General features: G+C 47.3%; 1 protein-coding gene across 1 annotated transcript in view; it reads left to right on the plus strand.

Moving 5' to 3' along the window:
* Window positions 1–2,123: 2,123 nt before the first annotated feature.
* Window positions 2,124–16,890, plus strand: part of N4BP2L1 (NEDD4 binding protein 2 like 1) — a 299,334-nt gene continuing 284,567 nt past the window's right edge. Inside the window, exon 1 of the mRNA XM_069639264.1 lies at window positions 2,124–2,442. Within this exon, the coding sequence (XP_069495365.1) occupies window positions 2,225–2,442 (218 nt within the window). The 5' untranslated portion in view covers window positions 2,124–2,224. The remainder of the gene's footprint in view (window positions 2,443–16,890) is intronic.

Genomic DNA, 16,890 nt, shown 5'->3' on the forward strand with positions numbered 1-16,890 from the left:
TGTATGGCCTGTGAGGCAGCTTGAGGAATACGCTGTCCCACAGGAGTGTTCCTTGTGGTGACAGGATCAGAAACAGAGGATGAAGTAGAGGAAGTCAACTTGCTACGCTCCTCGCAAGGTACAACCTTGCGAATGGCCCCAGTGTGGAATGACTTTATGTGTCGCTTCATGGTAGTGGTCCCAAAGCTGTACGAACCAAGCCTCCCGCGACTGAGTACCATTTTGCACTCTTTGCAGGTGACTTGGTTCGCACGAGCCTTAGGACCATTCCCACGAATGGTAAATAACCGCCACACCCAAGACTCATGCCGACTCGTGGGTGTTAGTCTTAGCAGTGCACGGTGGTGGCGCGAGTTATGGTTGCTTAGCTTACCATAACTGGCGAATTTCAAGGGTTTTTCGGTTTTACTTGGAACCACAACGTCCCTTTAACAAAGTTTTTTCACTGAATATATATATATATATATATTATACACACTTTTTTACCCTGGCAGAATATTTAAAAGGTAGGAGCAGTGTTAAGAGTGCGCCGCAAACAACAGAAATCTGAGGGTTTTTGATTTGCAAATGTAGGCAGGTCTCCAATAGCTATAGGCAATGGCGTACCGAACGGGGGGCAGGTGGGGCAAGCTGCCCCCCCCCACCCACCACAGGCTTTTTTGAGAGCCTGACCAGGACTTTTGTCAGTGCGACACCTCTCCCATTGGGTACCTCAATGAGGGTGCCCAACGGGAAAGGTGTCCCGCTGGGAGGATAATGTGTGTGCTGAGCAATTCCTCAGCACGCTCATTATCCTGGCAGCAAGACACCTTACCCTTTCCAAACAGGAGAGGTGTCCCGCTGCTGGGACAATGTCCCACGGATCTGGGTGAGCTAATGTGAGCCATTAGGCACTGATGGGAGGGAGGGGGACAGGGGGCTATTATCAGGGACTTTTGCCCCTTGAGAAATGTGCATGGGAGGGAGTGATCAGCAGTGAAAAGGGTGCATAATGCTACAGGCTTTATGAAATAATGATTATGGCTTTACCCAAGGGGTATTTGTTAGGCTAACATTAATCTGCACGATGCTATTGTGAATTTGCATGCAGGATGGGAAGAATAAAACTAAAGCCATCTTCTTATTGCTCAACATATTTCTATGATGATGTAAATAGTATAAAGTTAATTATGAAAGGGTAGTTTCTAAAGTAATGTGCTTTGCTTCCAAGGCATTGCTATAAATAAAGTATTATTTAAGCACATTAAATGCAAAGACAAACCTTAATAAATATCTATATCAACTAAACCTGTGAAGATGTGCTCAGTTGCTTAAATTGTCCACATCCCGGTTTCACCATTTAACCAATGTGTGTGATCCTGGGCAGATCATTTAATCACAACTGTGTCTTATCTGCAGCTCTGTGATTGACATCAGAGTTTATGTTAATATATCATGCTATTTTTTTTTTTAAAGCCTGACTATAGAATTGCTCCATACATAACAATAGTGCAATTTAGGTAGTTTGCACCAGAAAGTTAGATGCCACTTGGCTTACTTATGGCAATTTATTCTAAAGTCGCTTCCAAGTATCAAAGACTGATGATGCTCCTTGTGATGTCCTTTTCTGTGAAGTCATTTGTTGGTGTAATACATGTGCACATTAGGAGGTCTGCATTTATTTTGCCCCAGAGCGCCTGGACAGGGCTCTAATAAATCTGTTTTTTTTTACGTGTTAAAATGTCATCTACCACTAATGTTGCCAAAAAAGTAGATTGGGGCAGGGGTGGGCAATTTGTGGTTGCGAATGAGACCATATGGAATTGCGCGCACCGTGGAAAGTAGCAGGACCTTTTTTTGTGACAAATCGAATAATCTAAAAATACACATTAATGAGTGATAACAAACGTGTTGAAAAAAACCTGCAAAAGTAATTTCGGGGAGTGGCAAGCAGGGGAAAATACGGTCCCAGGAGAAAGCGTTTCCGAAATAAATTTCGTTGGCCTATTGAGGAACAGGGAGGTAGAAAAGCAACATTTCTACTATCTGAATACTGTCCGTTTGCATTGTAAATATTCCTGTTAGTATGCGTTTATCCCCCTGCTGGGCGCCACAGACTGGAGACAGCTTGCTCCGCCCACTCTGGTTTCGTTTCTGTGTGTGTTTTGAGATAAGTGACACTGGGAATGTGTGGCTCGAGTGGCCGCAGCCAGCACTCAGGGACACCGCTCTACCATCCCTCGAGATGGGGGAGAACCTGCTGCAGGCCTTCGCTGGTTGGAGTTTACATGGTCGAGGCCAGCACCCGCCAAGAGGGGGAAGCAGGGGGGCCACCCGGGCCAGGAACTCCAGAGGAAGGGGTAGAGCACAACCGGTAGCTGCACAGCCGCCCATACGCAGATTCACAAAGCACTTGTATCTCATACGAGGACTTCCGGGTTCTGGAAAAACAACCATGGCAAGGTAAAGTTAATATCACCAGCGCGTGCGGGGCTTGTGAAAGGGCATACGATTTGCAAGGAGATCTTGTGCTCTTTCCACAAGAGGCTTTACTGCAGCCGTGGCAAACTAAATATTGTTATTCTCTGCGTTTTGCCTTGGCGGAAAATTAAAGAAGGGAACAGCTCTTGAATGCTGGTGGATTTGACGACGTTAAACGTACAGATCCAAAGATAGAGAATTTGAGGGAGACTTCTACATTTCTACACCTCACCATAAGTATTGAAAATGTAAATGGATTTTATTCCAAAAGAAGGTGTAATATTGAAAGACAGCAAACAATGAAGGCAGCGTAGGGAAGTCTAACACATTAATTATGAAACATGTAGCATGTGCACTCTAGAGTGAAAAACACAAGAGTGGTAGCTGCTCTACAGCTATTCTCGGTCCCCGAGTCTAGGGTGGCCAACTGTCCTGTATTTTGCGGGATTGTCCCGTAATTGGGGACTCCGTCCCGCAGTTTGTAGAGTGGCTGTGCGGGACGCAGGTTGTCCCGACTTGCTTTGTTCCCTGGAATGTGACTCTCGGGTGGCAGCAAGTCGGGACATCCTGCGTCCAGCACAGCCACTCTGAAAAAAAGTGGCCGTCTACACAGCGTGGCGCTGCCGCCTGCTGCTTTCTTTCTCTGGGAAGCTCCGCAGCCCAACTCCTTTTGAGCCTGCAGGTCGAGCTGCTAACGCTCTGACACCTGTCTTCATTGCAATGATAATGCTAATGCTTTGTTCCTGGGGTCATGATGGCCATGTTTGCAGTTAAAAAACGTGACAATCACCTCCCAAGGACAAACCATTTGCATTGCAATTAAGTCAGGTGTTAAGAGCCATTAACAAATTTAAATTACAAATGAGGCCGGCCAAACGTGAATGATGCAGTGAAGTCATCACTGCCTTGTGGGCAAGTGTCCCACAAAATGATATCAAAATGTTGGCCACCCTAGCCTCGACACATGTTCTCTAAGTAGCGCACTTTTTCTGTAAATGGCCACTTAACCCCAAGGAGTATGGGTAGTAGCACACAGTGAGTTTTACAGTAGACTGAAGACACAACACGTGATGATGAGAGTAAATGTCTTTCATCCCCAAACATAGAACAGATCATCGTGCTATTCTCGCAAAGGAAGCAGATTCATTACCTCCCGTACTCTCTTCTCACTACATATGAGGTACTGTGACAGAATGGCATCTGTGAGGCCATTCTAGCCTGAGCTTTATGATTTTTACTATAAATTGATGCTGGTAATTCTGTCTCTGAAAGTGAGATCTTCTCATCGTACCTCACTTTTATGATGCTCCATGCTCACAAGTATAGTGCAAACATGTAACTCTGCTGAGACCATCTGCTGTCACCCCTCAGCAGCTGTCTTGTAATTTTGTAACGTGGCAGTTACTCAGTTATATAGTAACATGTGCATTCCTGTAAATAGCATGATGGAGTCCAAAGTTGCTACCGCCAGCGACTGCCTTTAACAATTGGCAGCCCTGATCCAAAGTATATAATTGTGTGCTTCCAGGCTCTAGTGGCAGATTAACAAATACATATAAGCCATGTCTAGTTTTTACAGGATGGCCTCTGGGAATTTACAATTTTTTGTTGAGAGCAGAGGCAAGCATTATGCTTCAACTTCTTTAATGCCACACTCCTGCAGCCCTACAAATCTTAGCATTTCATATCTATAACTCTTATTTTTGTTTTTACAAAAAAACAAGTTGGAAAACTGCCCTAGGAAGAACTCCATCTCCCATGAATCCTTTCCTGTTCCAGTAGTTTTCTTTTCCCAAATCAACCAATCAGGACCTCTCCACCTCCTACATGCTGTGCCCTGGCTAGGTCCTTTCCTCTTCTTTTTGCTCCTCCCAAGCAGATAAGTACCTTAATTTCAGCTCAGTGAGGAATAGTTTTAATAAGCACTTTGACATTGCTTAGGAATTTTAATGGCTGCATTGGGTTATTCTTCCATGTTTTAGCTATGTGTGCGTGCTACAGCTTCTTGGACTATGTACTCAAGAATTTTGTGATTGAGTAGGAGATTAGCTACTAGATGTAGCTGCTTCTTACATGTCATTTTTGGATATACGTGCACACCGGCCGCTTCCATAGCAACTTTAACATGGTATTTGCAGTGGTGCAAGTGTTTTCTTTATGATCGTTAATGCTGCAGAGCGGCTGCAGCACATGCACGCATCGCATTATTGACAGTGCGTTCAGCAGGGAACCGGAAATGCAAACAGGGTCCGCAAGCAAACAGGCCCACGTGGGGATGCCGGCTCGCCCATTGGTAATTAGCGCATATCAAGTGCGGTTCTTCAGTAGGATGACACGGCCCGGGAGTCATATGCATGTTTAGAGGAAAGGTCCCACTCCTTTCACTTTTGCCCATGCAAACCAGCAAAAGCATCGCAGTTTCGAGCCGCAGTACGAGCAAGCTCAGCAGATCGTTGGTGGAGCAGTCTCTCGCTACCCAAGGGCCATCAGAGCTTGTTTATCAGAGCCTTGGAGAAGGACATTGCATAAGATAAAACAAAAACAAAACAAAACAAAAAAAAATGTGCCTGGCATATAGCTGGAGGACTCCTGGAGTGAAGGGAGCCAGGGCGTAGACAGCCAGGAGGAGTGTGAAGTGGAGCTCATGGCCCCAGAAGACAATGAGGGGATTATGACTGAGGAAGACACAGATCTTACTCTCAGCTTTAAAAGAGTACTGGGATTCACTAGTTCTAGTGGTGTCACAGGGGGTGAAGCCCCTACAAGACAGGGTGGAGGCCCTAGAAACGCTTATGGGCAAGAAAAGCCAGGTCACACACAAGTTGGGCAAAGAACGAGAGAGGCTGGTCCAAGTGGGGGACCATCTGATCTACACCCCCAAGAACGGGTTGACCGACAGGGTAGTCAGCCGACCCGGAAGAGGAAGGCCTCTTCTTTTCCCCCGGGTCAAGATAAGGGGATAAGAGAGAAGCCCCAGGAGGCTGCCAATGGTTTTTAGAAGCTCAGTGATGCATCCTTACAAAATCCGGCTAATCCCAGCCTCTTACACCTTACCCCAGGGGTGCAAAATATAGGGATGAGGCCGTAGATCCTGACTATGACCAGTTGACAGTAAATATTGAGGCATCAGGATCAGGACCCACCAAAAGGCCTAGAAAACACAAAGAGCCGCAGGAGATCTCCACCATGTTTGATCCAGATGCAATTAGGCACCCCAGATCGACCGAATGATTGTCCTTATCTAAGTGACTGCATATATGGCCCAACGCGCTTGTAAACCGTTGGATGAAGAAGCGCGTTACCGCATTAAGGCAGTGTGCTCGAGACCCGAGCTGCCAGGTAAAGTAGCTGAGATGCCAGAGCTGAGCCAGAGAATGTACAGTTTCATTACCAAGAAGTCTGGAAGGGCATGGACAGAACATGGAAAGGGTGTCATGACAAGGTCCTGGATCTGGCCGGATCCATTGCAAAAATGATGCATCTTGTAGAGAAAGCAAAAAATACGGGTGAACCTATTGACACTCAGAAACTCGCCAACTGGGCACAAAGGGCAGTTTGCATGCTGGGCAATGCGAAATGTGCCTTGACGGCAGAGAAAAGGAGTAACATGCTGCTGAAAATAGATAACAAGTTAGGGGATTGGGCATCCTATGAGGCAGACGACTCAGCACAATGCCTAATGTTTGGAGAGACATTCGCTAAAGAAATTAATACATTTGCCGAGGCATTTACAGCACTTGACAAAGCACATTCTTCTATTCAGAAGATATTCCGCAGTCGTGTTTTTGCCGGAAGTCGCTACAGGGGTTATGCGACTGGTCAGTTTCAATCGCAAAGACGACCTCACTAGCCAAGGGCCCAGTATTGGGATATAAGGCACCAAGATACCTTTTTCCCTTCCTGTGGAAGAGGTCGCAGAGGTAGAGGCTGCTCATCCCGAATACCCTCCAGTGAGAGGCAGGACATGCCAGCACTTAGAAAACTGATGCAAACTATCAATCAATGCTTGGGTTTTACAGACTGTAGCAGGGTTCAGGCTGGAGTTCGTAGGGGATCCAGTGCAGGTGCAGATCCATCAGTCAGTGCGGTCTTCTCAAGCAGAAGCGCATTTGCTAGAAGCGTAGCTAGAGCAACTCAGATTGAAAGGCAATATAGAGAGAGGTTTCCCCCAGCAGGGAGAATTCTACAGCAATTTCTTCCTGGTTCACTCTAAAGGGAAGATGAGGCCGGGGATCAACCTCAAAGGCCTCAACAGTTGGCTGTTATACCAGCATTTCAAGATGGAGGGGATTTATCTCCTGCGGGCCGTACTCAGGAAAGGGGACTGGCTGGTGACAATGGATCTCAAGGATGCTTATCCCGCCATTCCAGTCGCACAAGAGCATCGTCCATTTTTGTGTTTTCTTTGGAAGGGACAAGTGTGGCAATTCAAATGCCTACCTTTCGGGCTGTCTTCAGCTCCTTGGACCTTTACCAAACTGATGAGGCCCGTTGCAGCGGCGATTCGGGAGAGGGGCGTGAGAATGATCATGTATCTGGACGACATTCTTTTCCTAGCGCAAGACAGAGACCAGTTACTAGAACAGAAAGAAAGGGCAAGTGCCTTGCTTACATCGCTAGGATTCCTAATAAACAGGGAAAAGTCAGATCTCATCCCCAGCAGATGCATGGAATTCCTAGGTTTTGTCATAGACTTGAAAGTGACAATGGAAATTTCGGCTCCCAAACTGAGAGCGATCAAGAAGGAGTTGAGATGGGTGCTCAGGAAGCAGGTTATATCGCTTCAGAATCTGGTAGTGTCCTCCATACAAGGGATTTTCCTGGTACCGCTGCACTACAGGGCGCTACAGAGACTGAAGATCAAACACCTGCAGAGTGGGGTTAAGATATCACAACAAGCTAATTCCCCTAGATGAGGAGGCCAAAGCAGAGTTGAGATGATGGATCCACAACATGGAAGCATGGTATGGATGCGCTATCTTTGATGATGCTGCAAACCTGATAAAAGAGTCAGAAGCCAACAGATCATTTTGGGGCGCACAGTGCGGTCAGTAACAGACCGGTGGAAGATGGTCGCAGGCAGAGTTAAATGCCGGTGGTAGATGGTCGCTGACAGAGCAAATTGTTGCATCCTCCTCAGGATGGACACCATATCAGCAGTTTGCTACTTCAATCACTGGTGGTGGGCAGATCCAGAATGTTGGTAGAGCGAGCAGTGGACTTTTGGCACTATTGCCTAGACAAGCAGATCTTGATCACGGCAGAATATTTGCCAGGAACACAGAACATAGTTGTGGACTGGAACTCACGTTATCTGTGGGACTCCAGTACCTGGAAACTACACAGGAGGACCTTTCAGAGAGTTTGAGACCTGTGGAGTCCATTACATACAGACCTTTTCATGTCCCACCTGAATGCTCAGTTGCCTAGGTACTTCAGCTGGGGGTTGGACCCGGGAGGACAGGGCACGGACGCGCTCTTTCATGATTGGGCCGGCTTGACGCACTACGCCATTCGCCCGTTTTTGATGATGGCCAGGACCCTTGCAAAGATTCGCAGGGAGAGAGGTGAGGTGGTAGTGATAGTGCCCTATTGGAAATTGCAAGCGTGCAGAGTTTCGGGTGATGGTGGAATACGCCGGGAATTTTCGGAACAGGCTGCTCCCTTTATTCAGGAGCTATGGCGCCGCATGGCAGCACTGGGAGACCGTTTCTGCCCCTGTAGTTCAGATTTGTAATTTTTTGGCTTCACTATCATGAAAAACATTCCAGACTATAGGGGTGTATAGGTCAGCCATCCCAGCCGGACATGAGCACGCAGACGGCACCCCTGTAGGTGTACACTCGTATGTGGTAAGGCTGCTGAAGGGTGTGAAGATGGTTAGACCACCAGCCCCAAAGTATACCACATTGTGGGACGTCAACAAAGTTTTGGATTTATTCATTCAGTGGCCGGATAACAACCAGGGGAAACAGCCCATGTTGCTATGCCTGGTATCGTGCAGGAGGGTGTCAGATGTCAGAGCATTAGAGATTGATAGGAAGGTGTTCTATCCAAACGGTGTGGCGTTTTGTACCGCCAGACAGACTGAGGGGAGTACAGACGTGGTTTCCTACCTGTCCTTTCAAGACAACTCTAAATTGTGCGTGGCACGGTGAATACGAGAGATTCTCAGCACAAGTTAGGCCTCGCAGAGTGTTGCAGCTACTTATTGCGCATAGGAATCCTTTTCATGCAGTGGCAGGTGAGAGATATTTTAGCATTAGTGTGAATAGACATTTCAGTTCTTGGCGCTTATTCCATCAGGGGGTACCTGGTCCTCAGAGCATTTACGGTTGGAGTGTCTTTTCAGCACATTCTGAGGGAAGCCGACTGGTCAAGCGAATCCACGTTTTGTACCTTTTTATTTTCGTCTACGTGTGTAATGGCAGTGGTAAGGAGCTTTGAACAAGCATAATGCTTGCCTCTGGTCTTGACATATAATGAAGATTACCCAGGCTTACAACTTCACACCCACATTAGGGTGGACTTAAACTCTGCGCCAAAATCCAAATCCCTCCCTCCGGCCCCTCTCCCCCCTCCACCCCTTCTCTTGAGTTCAGTGTCCCCTTTGGTAATTATTGTACCTTTCCAGTCACTCGGTTTGAGGAAGTAGAGGTGCACGGTCCATGCCTTCACCGCGGTGTACCCTCCGTTTCTGAGGTGTCTGCTGAGGGGTCTTCTGCTTCACTCATCAAGAACAGTATCAGCGGACCCCAGATGTCTGGAGGACGAGCATGTAAGGGTAGTTGTTTAATATAGTCCGTTTCTACATCCTGGCAATAGAGAATGTCCTTGCACCAGGCAGCGATTGCCGGGGGGGGACCTCGGCCCCAGGCCATGGCAACTCTCCTACGAGCTAGTGTCAGCAGAACCCCAGCCAGTTTCCTTATTGGAGCGGAAAGTAACCTTGTCATACCCAATAAGGCTGCTGTTTGATTCGGTTGTATCGCTTCTCCCACAATTGCAGCTGTCGTCTCAAGGACTTGGTTCCAGAAAGGGGTTAGTTCGGGGTACTCCCAAGCGAGGTGAACAAAGTCTGCTGAAAGAGTCCCGCATCTATTGCATTTTGCCAATGCGCCGGGATGGTGTTTTTTGGTTTTTTCTGGTGTGTAATAGGTTTGGTGAAGGAAGTTGAAGTGGATAAGTTTAAGGCGTGAATTGAGGGCGACTTTTTGAGTCTGTTTCAGGATGTAGATCCAATCTTCTTCTGAAATGGATATATGCAGAGACTTTTCCCACCTGAATTTTGCACGTGTGATGACGGGGGTCGTGCTGGAGATAATGGATTTGTAGATCTGCGACACCAGCCTACCTTCGCCTTGTGCCTGAATAACGTTATGTAGCAGTTGCAAGGTTGGTGGTTGACACGGGAAGTCGGGCAGGAGGGTCTGCAGGGTGTAACGAGTCCTGAAGTATAGGAATACGTCCAGTGCCGTGTTGCCCCCTTTCAATTTTGCTTGATCAGGGGTTAGAAAGCCATCCCCTGTGAAGAGGTCCCCTAGCGTTTTTATGTGCAGTTTTTCGACCCATTGGTGAAATACTTTCTCTGAAATCAGTGGAACACCTGGTATAAACTTGACGGGCAAAAGAGGAAAGTATCGTGTTTGTACCCCGAGCGTTTGGGCTAGTGTCTTCCAAACTTTGTACGTCGAGAGTATTATATTCATCGTGGTGTTGGGGACGGGAATCTGGCTAAAGATGACAGCAGTCAGTAGGTTCGGCGTTGCCAAGGCTCGTTCCACTTGTACATGAGGTCGAATTACTTGAGTGGCATACCAATGATTGAGGTATTGTGCTTGCGCTGCCCAAAAGTATTTCTCCAGATCTGGAAGGGCCAGCCCCCCACTTGAAACCGGGAGTGTCAGTTTTGTGTGTGCCACTCTGGCTGGCTTGCCCGCCCAAAGTAGATCAAGGAGCAAGCTTTTCAGTTTTTTCAGAAAGGTTTGCGACAGCAGCAAAGGGATATTGGTGAATAGGTATAGCAGTTTTGGCAGGATCACCATCTTGACCAGAGAGGCCCTTCCCCAAAGAGTTAGTGGAAGAGTCTTCCAACGTGACACTCTTTCTTGAAGGGACTTGACTACCTCTTCGTAATTATCTCGGAACACCTCATGCTGATTCAGTGACATATTTATCCCCAGGTATCAGACCTTGGAAGTTTTCCATGTGAATTGGAAGTCGTCTGTAAACGGCTTGGTGGCTGGGGTCAGTGGGAATACAATGGATTTTGATTGGTTGATTTTTAATCCGGAGGCCGCTCCAAATTTAATGACTTCCCTCATGACAGGGTTCAGATTGTCCTCGGGGTCGCGTATAAACAGTGCCACATCGTCGGCGTAGAGGGATATGATGAGCTTGTGTGGCCCTATGATGAGTCCCCTTTGCTGACGTAGTTCTCGAAGGTTGGAGGCTAATGGTTCCATTACCAAGGCGAAGATTAAGGCCGATAGTGGGCAGCCCTGTCTCGTGCCTCGCTGAAGTTCTATAGGGGCTGATTTGGCTGTGCCTACAATAATATTAGCTCGTGGCTTGGTGTATAATAGAGAAACAAGTTTGATGAAGCGGGCACCCAGTCCCATCCTGGTGAGTACAGTGAACAGAAACGGCCATTCCACCGAATCGAATGCTTTTTCGGCATCGGGAAGAACTGCAATTGCCTGCTTTGAGGGGTCCAGTGCCCCGATGATACCGAACATTCTCCTGATTCCGAAGGTCGTATTGCGGCCTGGTACAAAGCCGGCTTGGTCTGCTAGCACAAGGGCGGGCATCAGTGGCATCAACCTTTTAGTAAGCACCTTAGCGAGTATTTTATTGTCGAGGTTAAGCAGGGAAATAGGACGATAGGATGCGCAGTCTTCTGGTGGTTTGCCTGGTTTGTGTAATAGGATGACATTGGCTTCACAGGAGGAGTGTGGAAGGTTCCCCTTTTCCAGTGCTTCCTCGGATACCGCCGCCAGGAGGGGAGCTAGGGTGCTTGCAAATGCTTGTGGAATTCTCCCGTTAGGCCGTCTGGGCCCGGCGCTTTGGAGCATGGGAGGGTCTTTATGGCCTCTATAATCTCTTCTTGTGAGATCATCTCATTCAGAGGTTCACGCAGGGGTTGATCGACCCAGTATAGCTCTGTATTTTCCAGATAATCTAGCTGGGCGTTTGAGTCTTTGTTAAGTTTGGCGCTGTAGAGATCTTGGTAGAAGAGTCTGAATTCCTCTGCTATCCTTTCGTCGGTGTGGATCGCCTCGTCCTGTTTGGTTCGAATCCATTCGATTTGAGACTGTTTTTTGTCGGCTCTGATTAGATTCGCTAGAAGAGCGCCGGTTTTTTGGCCCTCACCATATTGTCGGACTTGACTGCTGCAACTCAGAAATGTAATCTCACGGTCTGCTGTGGAATTGAATTTTTGCAGTTCTTTTTTCAGAGCGACTGCTATTCTTGGGTCAACCGTGCCTGTGTTCTGGAGCTCAAGGTGTTTTAATTTCTCTTCACTGGTTGCCAGTTTGCGCCTGATGAGTTTGAGGATGCCATTTTCTTTGGCGTGGCAAACTCCTCTAATAAAGCATTTTAGAGACTCCCAGATTGTGGCAGCAGAGGGGACCGATCCTATGTTGGTTTCGAGAAACACATTGATCTCCTCCCTTAGTTCGGAAGCAAATACTTCATCCCGCATCGAGCCCGTCTTAAAGCGCCAGGTTGTAGTGGCGATGTAGGGGAGTTTTGATTCTATTAAAGACACTGAGGCAAGCATTTTCCCGCCCCAAAGAAATATGCAAAGAGGTGGGGATGATAGTTATAGCGACACAGAGCCATCACATGCACACTAGTTACTGGCGTATTTTCCTCCCTAATAATGTGTTCTCTATTGCAGGACCAGAAGATGCTGTGAGGCTTTGTTCGGTGAGGATACAACACAGCGTCAATGTTTTCTCGTGTGGCAGAGCAGGGTTACCAGGGTGTAATGAGACGACTGAGTTTCAGTTGGCTCAACTTAGGCGTTTCTTCTGTTCTATCGGATTTGTTGACTGTTAGACGTTCTGTTTATGTTCATTAAAAATAAAATGAAAGGACCTAGGCAGGACATGACATGTAGGAGGTGGTGAGATCCTGATTGGTTGATTTTGGAAAGGAAAACTACTGCAACAGGAAAGTACTCATCTATGATGGAGTTCTACCTAGGACAGTTTTCCAACTTGGAGTTTTGTATATGAAAGTTTAAGATTTGAATGGCTGCTGGATAGTGGCATTAAAGATGTTTAAGCCTAATGCTCGCCTCCATGTGCGTAATCGAATCAAGACTCCCTGAGCTGTAAGCCTGGCTAATCTTCATTATACAGGCCAAGACTATTTGCTGTAATTTTATCACTAGCTTGCTTTCTATTGACTTGTAATGTCAGAGACTTCTGTGTATTCACTGGCTGTGCCCGAGTTTCACCCAAAACAGACCATTTGGGCTCAGCCCAGCAAATCATTTGTTCTCTCTGGGAAGACTTGCCACCTTCCAGGAGAGCGGCTCTGCCCATAGCGGCAGAGAGCGGACCGGTTTTACAAATGTTAGGCTCTGCCAGTGAGAGGGATGTTACACCATGGCAGTAATAACTAGAAACACTTTGATGTAGGACAGATGAGAGAAGCAGAGTTAGAGAAGCCAGGAAAGGAGTTATAGTCCAGAGAAAGGTCCCTATATCTTGGATACTCCCAGGGATCCCACACTTCTTCCTGCTGATAAAGCACTTTGGGAAAGAAATCGTCAGTAAAAAGACACTGACCACCGAAGCCAGGGCTAGGCCCTTACAGATGCTTGAAAAGGACAAATCCACTGTGTTAGACTGACTAGATAAGGCAGTGAAACTCTATTGGGGTACAGTCTTCCCAAAACCCTCTGCCAGATATGTAAAGTTGGAGGCTTTGAAGGAGGGAGTTATACACTTCCCTCACTCATCCCTGAGGGGCATTTTTATGGTAACCTGCTGTGTAGACAAGGCCTATCTATTTCCTGAACATTGTAACAAGGATCCTCCTCACTGGAGGTGACAGCCCCAGCAGGTGCTCTCTGCCAATGTTCTTGCCTCGCAAGGGCAGAAAAAGGACTTGCCTTAAAATTGTAGTCCCTGGACTGGGCACCCAAGCACCCGAAAAGCAGATTAACCGATTTGGGCTCTATCTCCCACCTTGATCTGCTCACTCAGCCGACCCTACCGTGTTCGAGTCATTTCGAGCTGGTGCAGGATTCTGCCTGTCACTCTACAGACTTCGGTCTTCCGTAAACTGTTCTTCGATCTGTCTCAGCGCTGATTCGACTCATTGGAAGAAATTGCCTCAATCATCCCAATGCCAATTCAACCTGTGGAAGCAGTCATCTACCCTGGCTCGCACGCCGAATCAATGTATTTGGAAGCACAAATCAACTCATCTCAACTGTGGAAAAGCACCCAGACGCCTGTCTCAACACTGTCAAGCCCCAGAAATAAGCCTAAATAAGCAGTGGTTATGTCCCTCTGGTCTGCCTTAAAGGGCAATAGTGATATTTAAGACCCCACTCTCTTGTGAAGACCTATTGCTTGAACTTAAACATTGATGATGAAAATATTACCTGTTTACCCCTGTCTTCAGCCACAGAGTGCCCCTTTCATCCTAAAGTCTCCATTTTCTGTCTCTTTCTCTTACAGTGGATTTTTATTTTGTGTATATTTAGTGTAATTAAAGTCAGCTAATTATACAGAACCTTGATTGGACATTTATTTTATTTTGATACTGAAGTACTATAGTTGTTTGGATCCTTATTTGCTACCTTACATTCCTCCTGAATAGTAGCCTTCCCTCAGTCCACATTACCACAAGAGGTGAAGGAGGTATACCTGTTTGGCTCTCCCTGTTTCACCTTTATGAATAGGATCACTGCTGGTCTAGTAGTGTGGGTCAGAGTAGGAGTTTTATACACCACGGATCCCTGTATTCCTGTATTCCTGTAGAGCAGTAGTCATTTCATCAAAACTATCAACCTCCATGACAGGGACCGGTTTTGTGTGTGCCTGGCACCGTCTACCAACTGTACAATATCCCAGTATCCCAACATGCCTTACTTGACATTTTTATAACCCCATGACCAGAACTCAGATGGGTAGCTCTGCTGCACACTGCAAGAGACCCTATCATCTGCTAGGCCTTGAGAGGGGTACCATGGCTCGAGTCTTCCTTTAGGACCACCCTATGCTGGCACGCGGATGAGGGTCAGATGTTGGAGAACCTCATGGGACCTTTTCTGGACGAGGGCCCCATTTGAGGGATTCCAGGCTATCTAGCAGCCGTGTGTGCCGGTGCTGCAGTTGTTGTGTGCTGGTGCTGCAGATGTCTGTGGACTTAAGCTAGAAGCAACTCAATATGGTTGAAGCTGCAAGAGAGCCACCATCACTGGGGCATGGTCAGCTGAGAAATTGAGAAGATGCCTCTTTGTTTTGCTCCAAGCCAGGCCTGCAACATTCATTTAAATGTCCCGATTGGTGACCCAAGGGGGCATCTTCCCGGCATAAAAGGTGGCGGAATAGTCTGTGCACCACAGCGACCCAGTTGCGTGCCCCAAGTAGAGGTTGAGACTCATATATACCAAGTGGGCCTGGGAGCAGAGGCAAGATAGGGGCATACATAATGGTAGCATCAAAGGCTGAGATGGTATAGGAGTGCACCTGCCCCAGTGAAAACTCCATAGAGAGACTGTCCCAGATGGGAGGATGAGTGCAAGCAGTAGTGGACGAGGCCTGGCTTGGACAACTATGCAGACCAGAGGGAGCTGTTGCAGCCCAGAGGCTCAGGGACCAGGTGGAAAGGTATGACAGTAGGGATGTTTGGTGAAGTCGTGAGTGAAGAACCAGAGCATCAGAGGGAGACAATCCCCCTGGTGTGGGTTCCCTTTTAGGGAAAGCTGATGGCAGGGAAATCATCGGGCTTCAGTGTGGGAAGGGTCGCGGGACTCGCAATTTGAGTGGGAATGAGTAGGCCAGTTTAAATGAAGTGAGAACCTGCTCAGCTAACTTAGTACCAGGTTCACAAACGGGTCGACGTGGCAAGCTCACACTGGAAGAGGAAAACCTGGGAAGGGACGAGCTTGGTCTTGAGGAGACTGTACCGGACAACGCTCTTGGGTCGTGGTTACCTCCGCATCCAGTACAGTATTAGAAAATCCTGGCGCAGGTGCATTGACAACAGGGGAAGGTTTAATGACAGCTAACAAGGGTAATAAACCTCAACAGAATAATACAATGGATCATTATTTGAAATCTAGTAGAGAGGAGAGTGGTGTGCTGCAAACTAGTAGAGAGGAGAGTGGTGCGCTGCAAACAAATGAACAGGGGTGGCCAACTGGCAAGACAGAGGGAGCAGACAGAAGGAGTAGAACCAACAAATCAGGGAGGCTGGGGTGGACCTAGTGCTGATGAGAGGAGATATCCTGAAAATATGTGACAAGATGACAGCAATGGAGGAGTGGATGTCTACCTTGGAGGATGAAGTGCGGGGGTCTTCCATACAGAGTAACTAATCTGCATGGCATAACAGAAGCAACAGTGCTGCAGAGGTTGAGGGAAGTGTGGGAATGAGCAGAAATCAGAATTTTGGAGTTGTCAGATCGATGGGGATTTGTAAGAATTATTATCGGAAAATAGGCTAGCAGAGGAGCTTGTAGGGAAAAGCCTACCTTCCCTCCTCTTGACTGAAAAAGTATGCAAGGTCCCATTTGGGCAACCTCCACCCGGGGTGTCCCTGAGAGTGACAATCAGGCATCTTTTGAACTATATGGACAGAGGAGCTATTATGCAGAGATCAAGGCAAGTGGGCTCAATCCTAGTGGATGTATAAAAGGTCTACCTTTATCCAGACTTCAGGGACATGAGATTTATGATGATTGAATCACATTTGAGGTTAATACATATGGGGAAATGATGGTACTTTCATGCCTTACAAGAGGCTTGGGGCTGGCAGGACAGGGCAGTAGAAGGGAAGAAATGGATGAGGACAAGCAAGGGGAGCAGCCCTAGCAGAGGCAGCTACCCAACCATTTTAGTGGAGAGATCATTCGAAGTAGGTCAAGAGGATGAAACACGCCATGTGGTGGAGAGGGGAGAGGACTAGTGATCACCAAAGAGGGAGACAGAAAGGAGGTCCCGGGCCTGCGTTAGCAGAGGAAACCCCATTTCTGAACATTGGCAACAAAAGGGACAAAACAGTTGTTTTGGGGACTGACACCAGGAACTCAGGGAAGGGAATAGCATAGGAACTGCATGAGATGGGGTACACTCTCCAAAAGGATACAGATGATGTGGAAACTATGTACTAAATTCTTCATGGCATCGTTAAAACTAGGTTTTATGTTCTGGAATGTTAATGGTTTGGCAGATAAGATCA

The sequence above is a fragment of the Ambystoma mexicanum genome, chromosome 7q (genome assembly GCF_040938575.1).
Source record: "Ambystoma mexicanum isolate Mex_15411 chromosome 7q, UKY_AmexF1_1, whole genome shotgun sequence".
NCBI lineage: Eukaryota > Metazoa > Chordata > Amphibia > Caudata > Ambystomatidae > Ambystoma > Ambystoma mexicanum.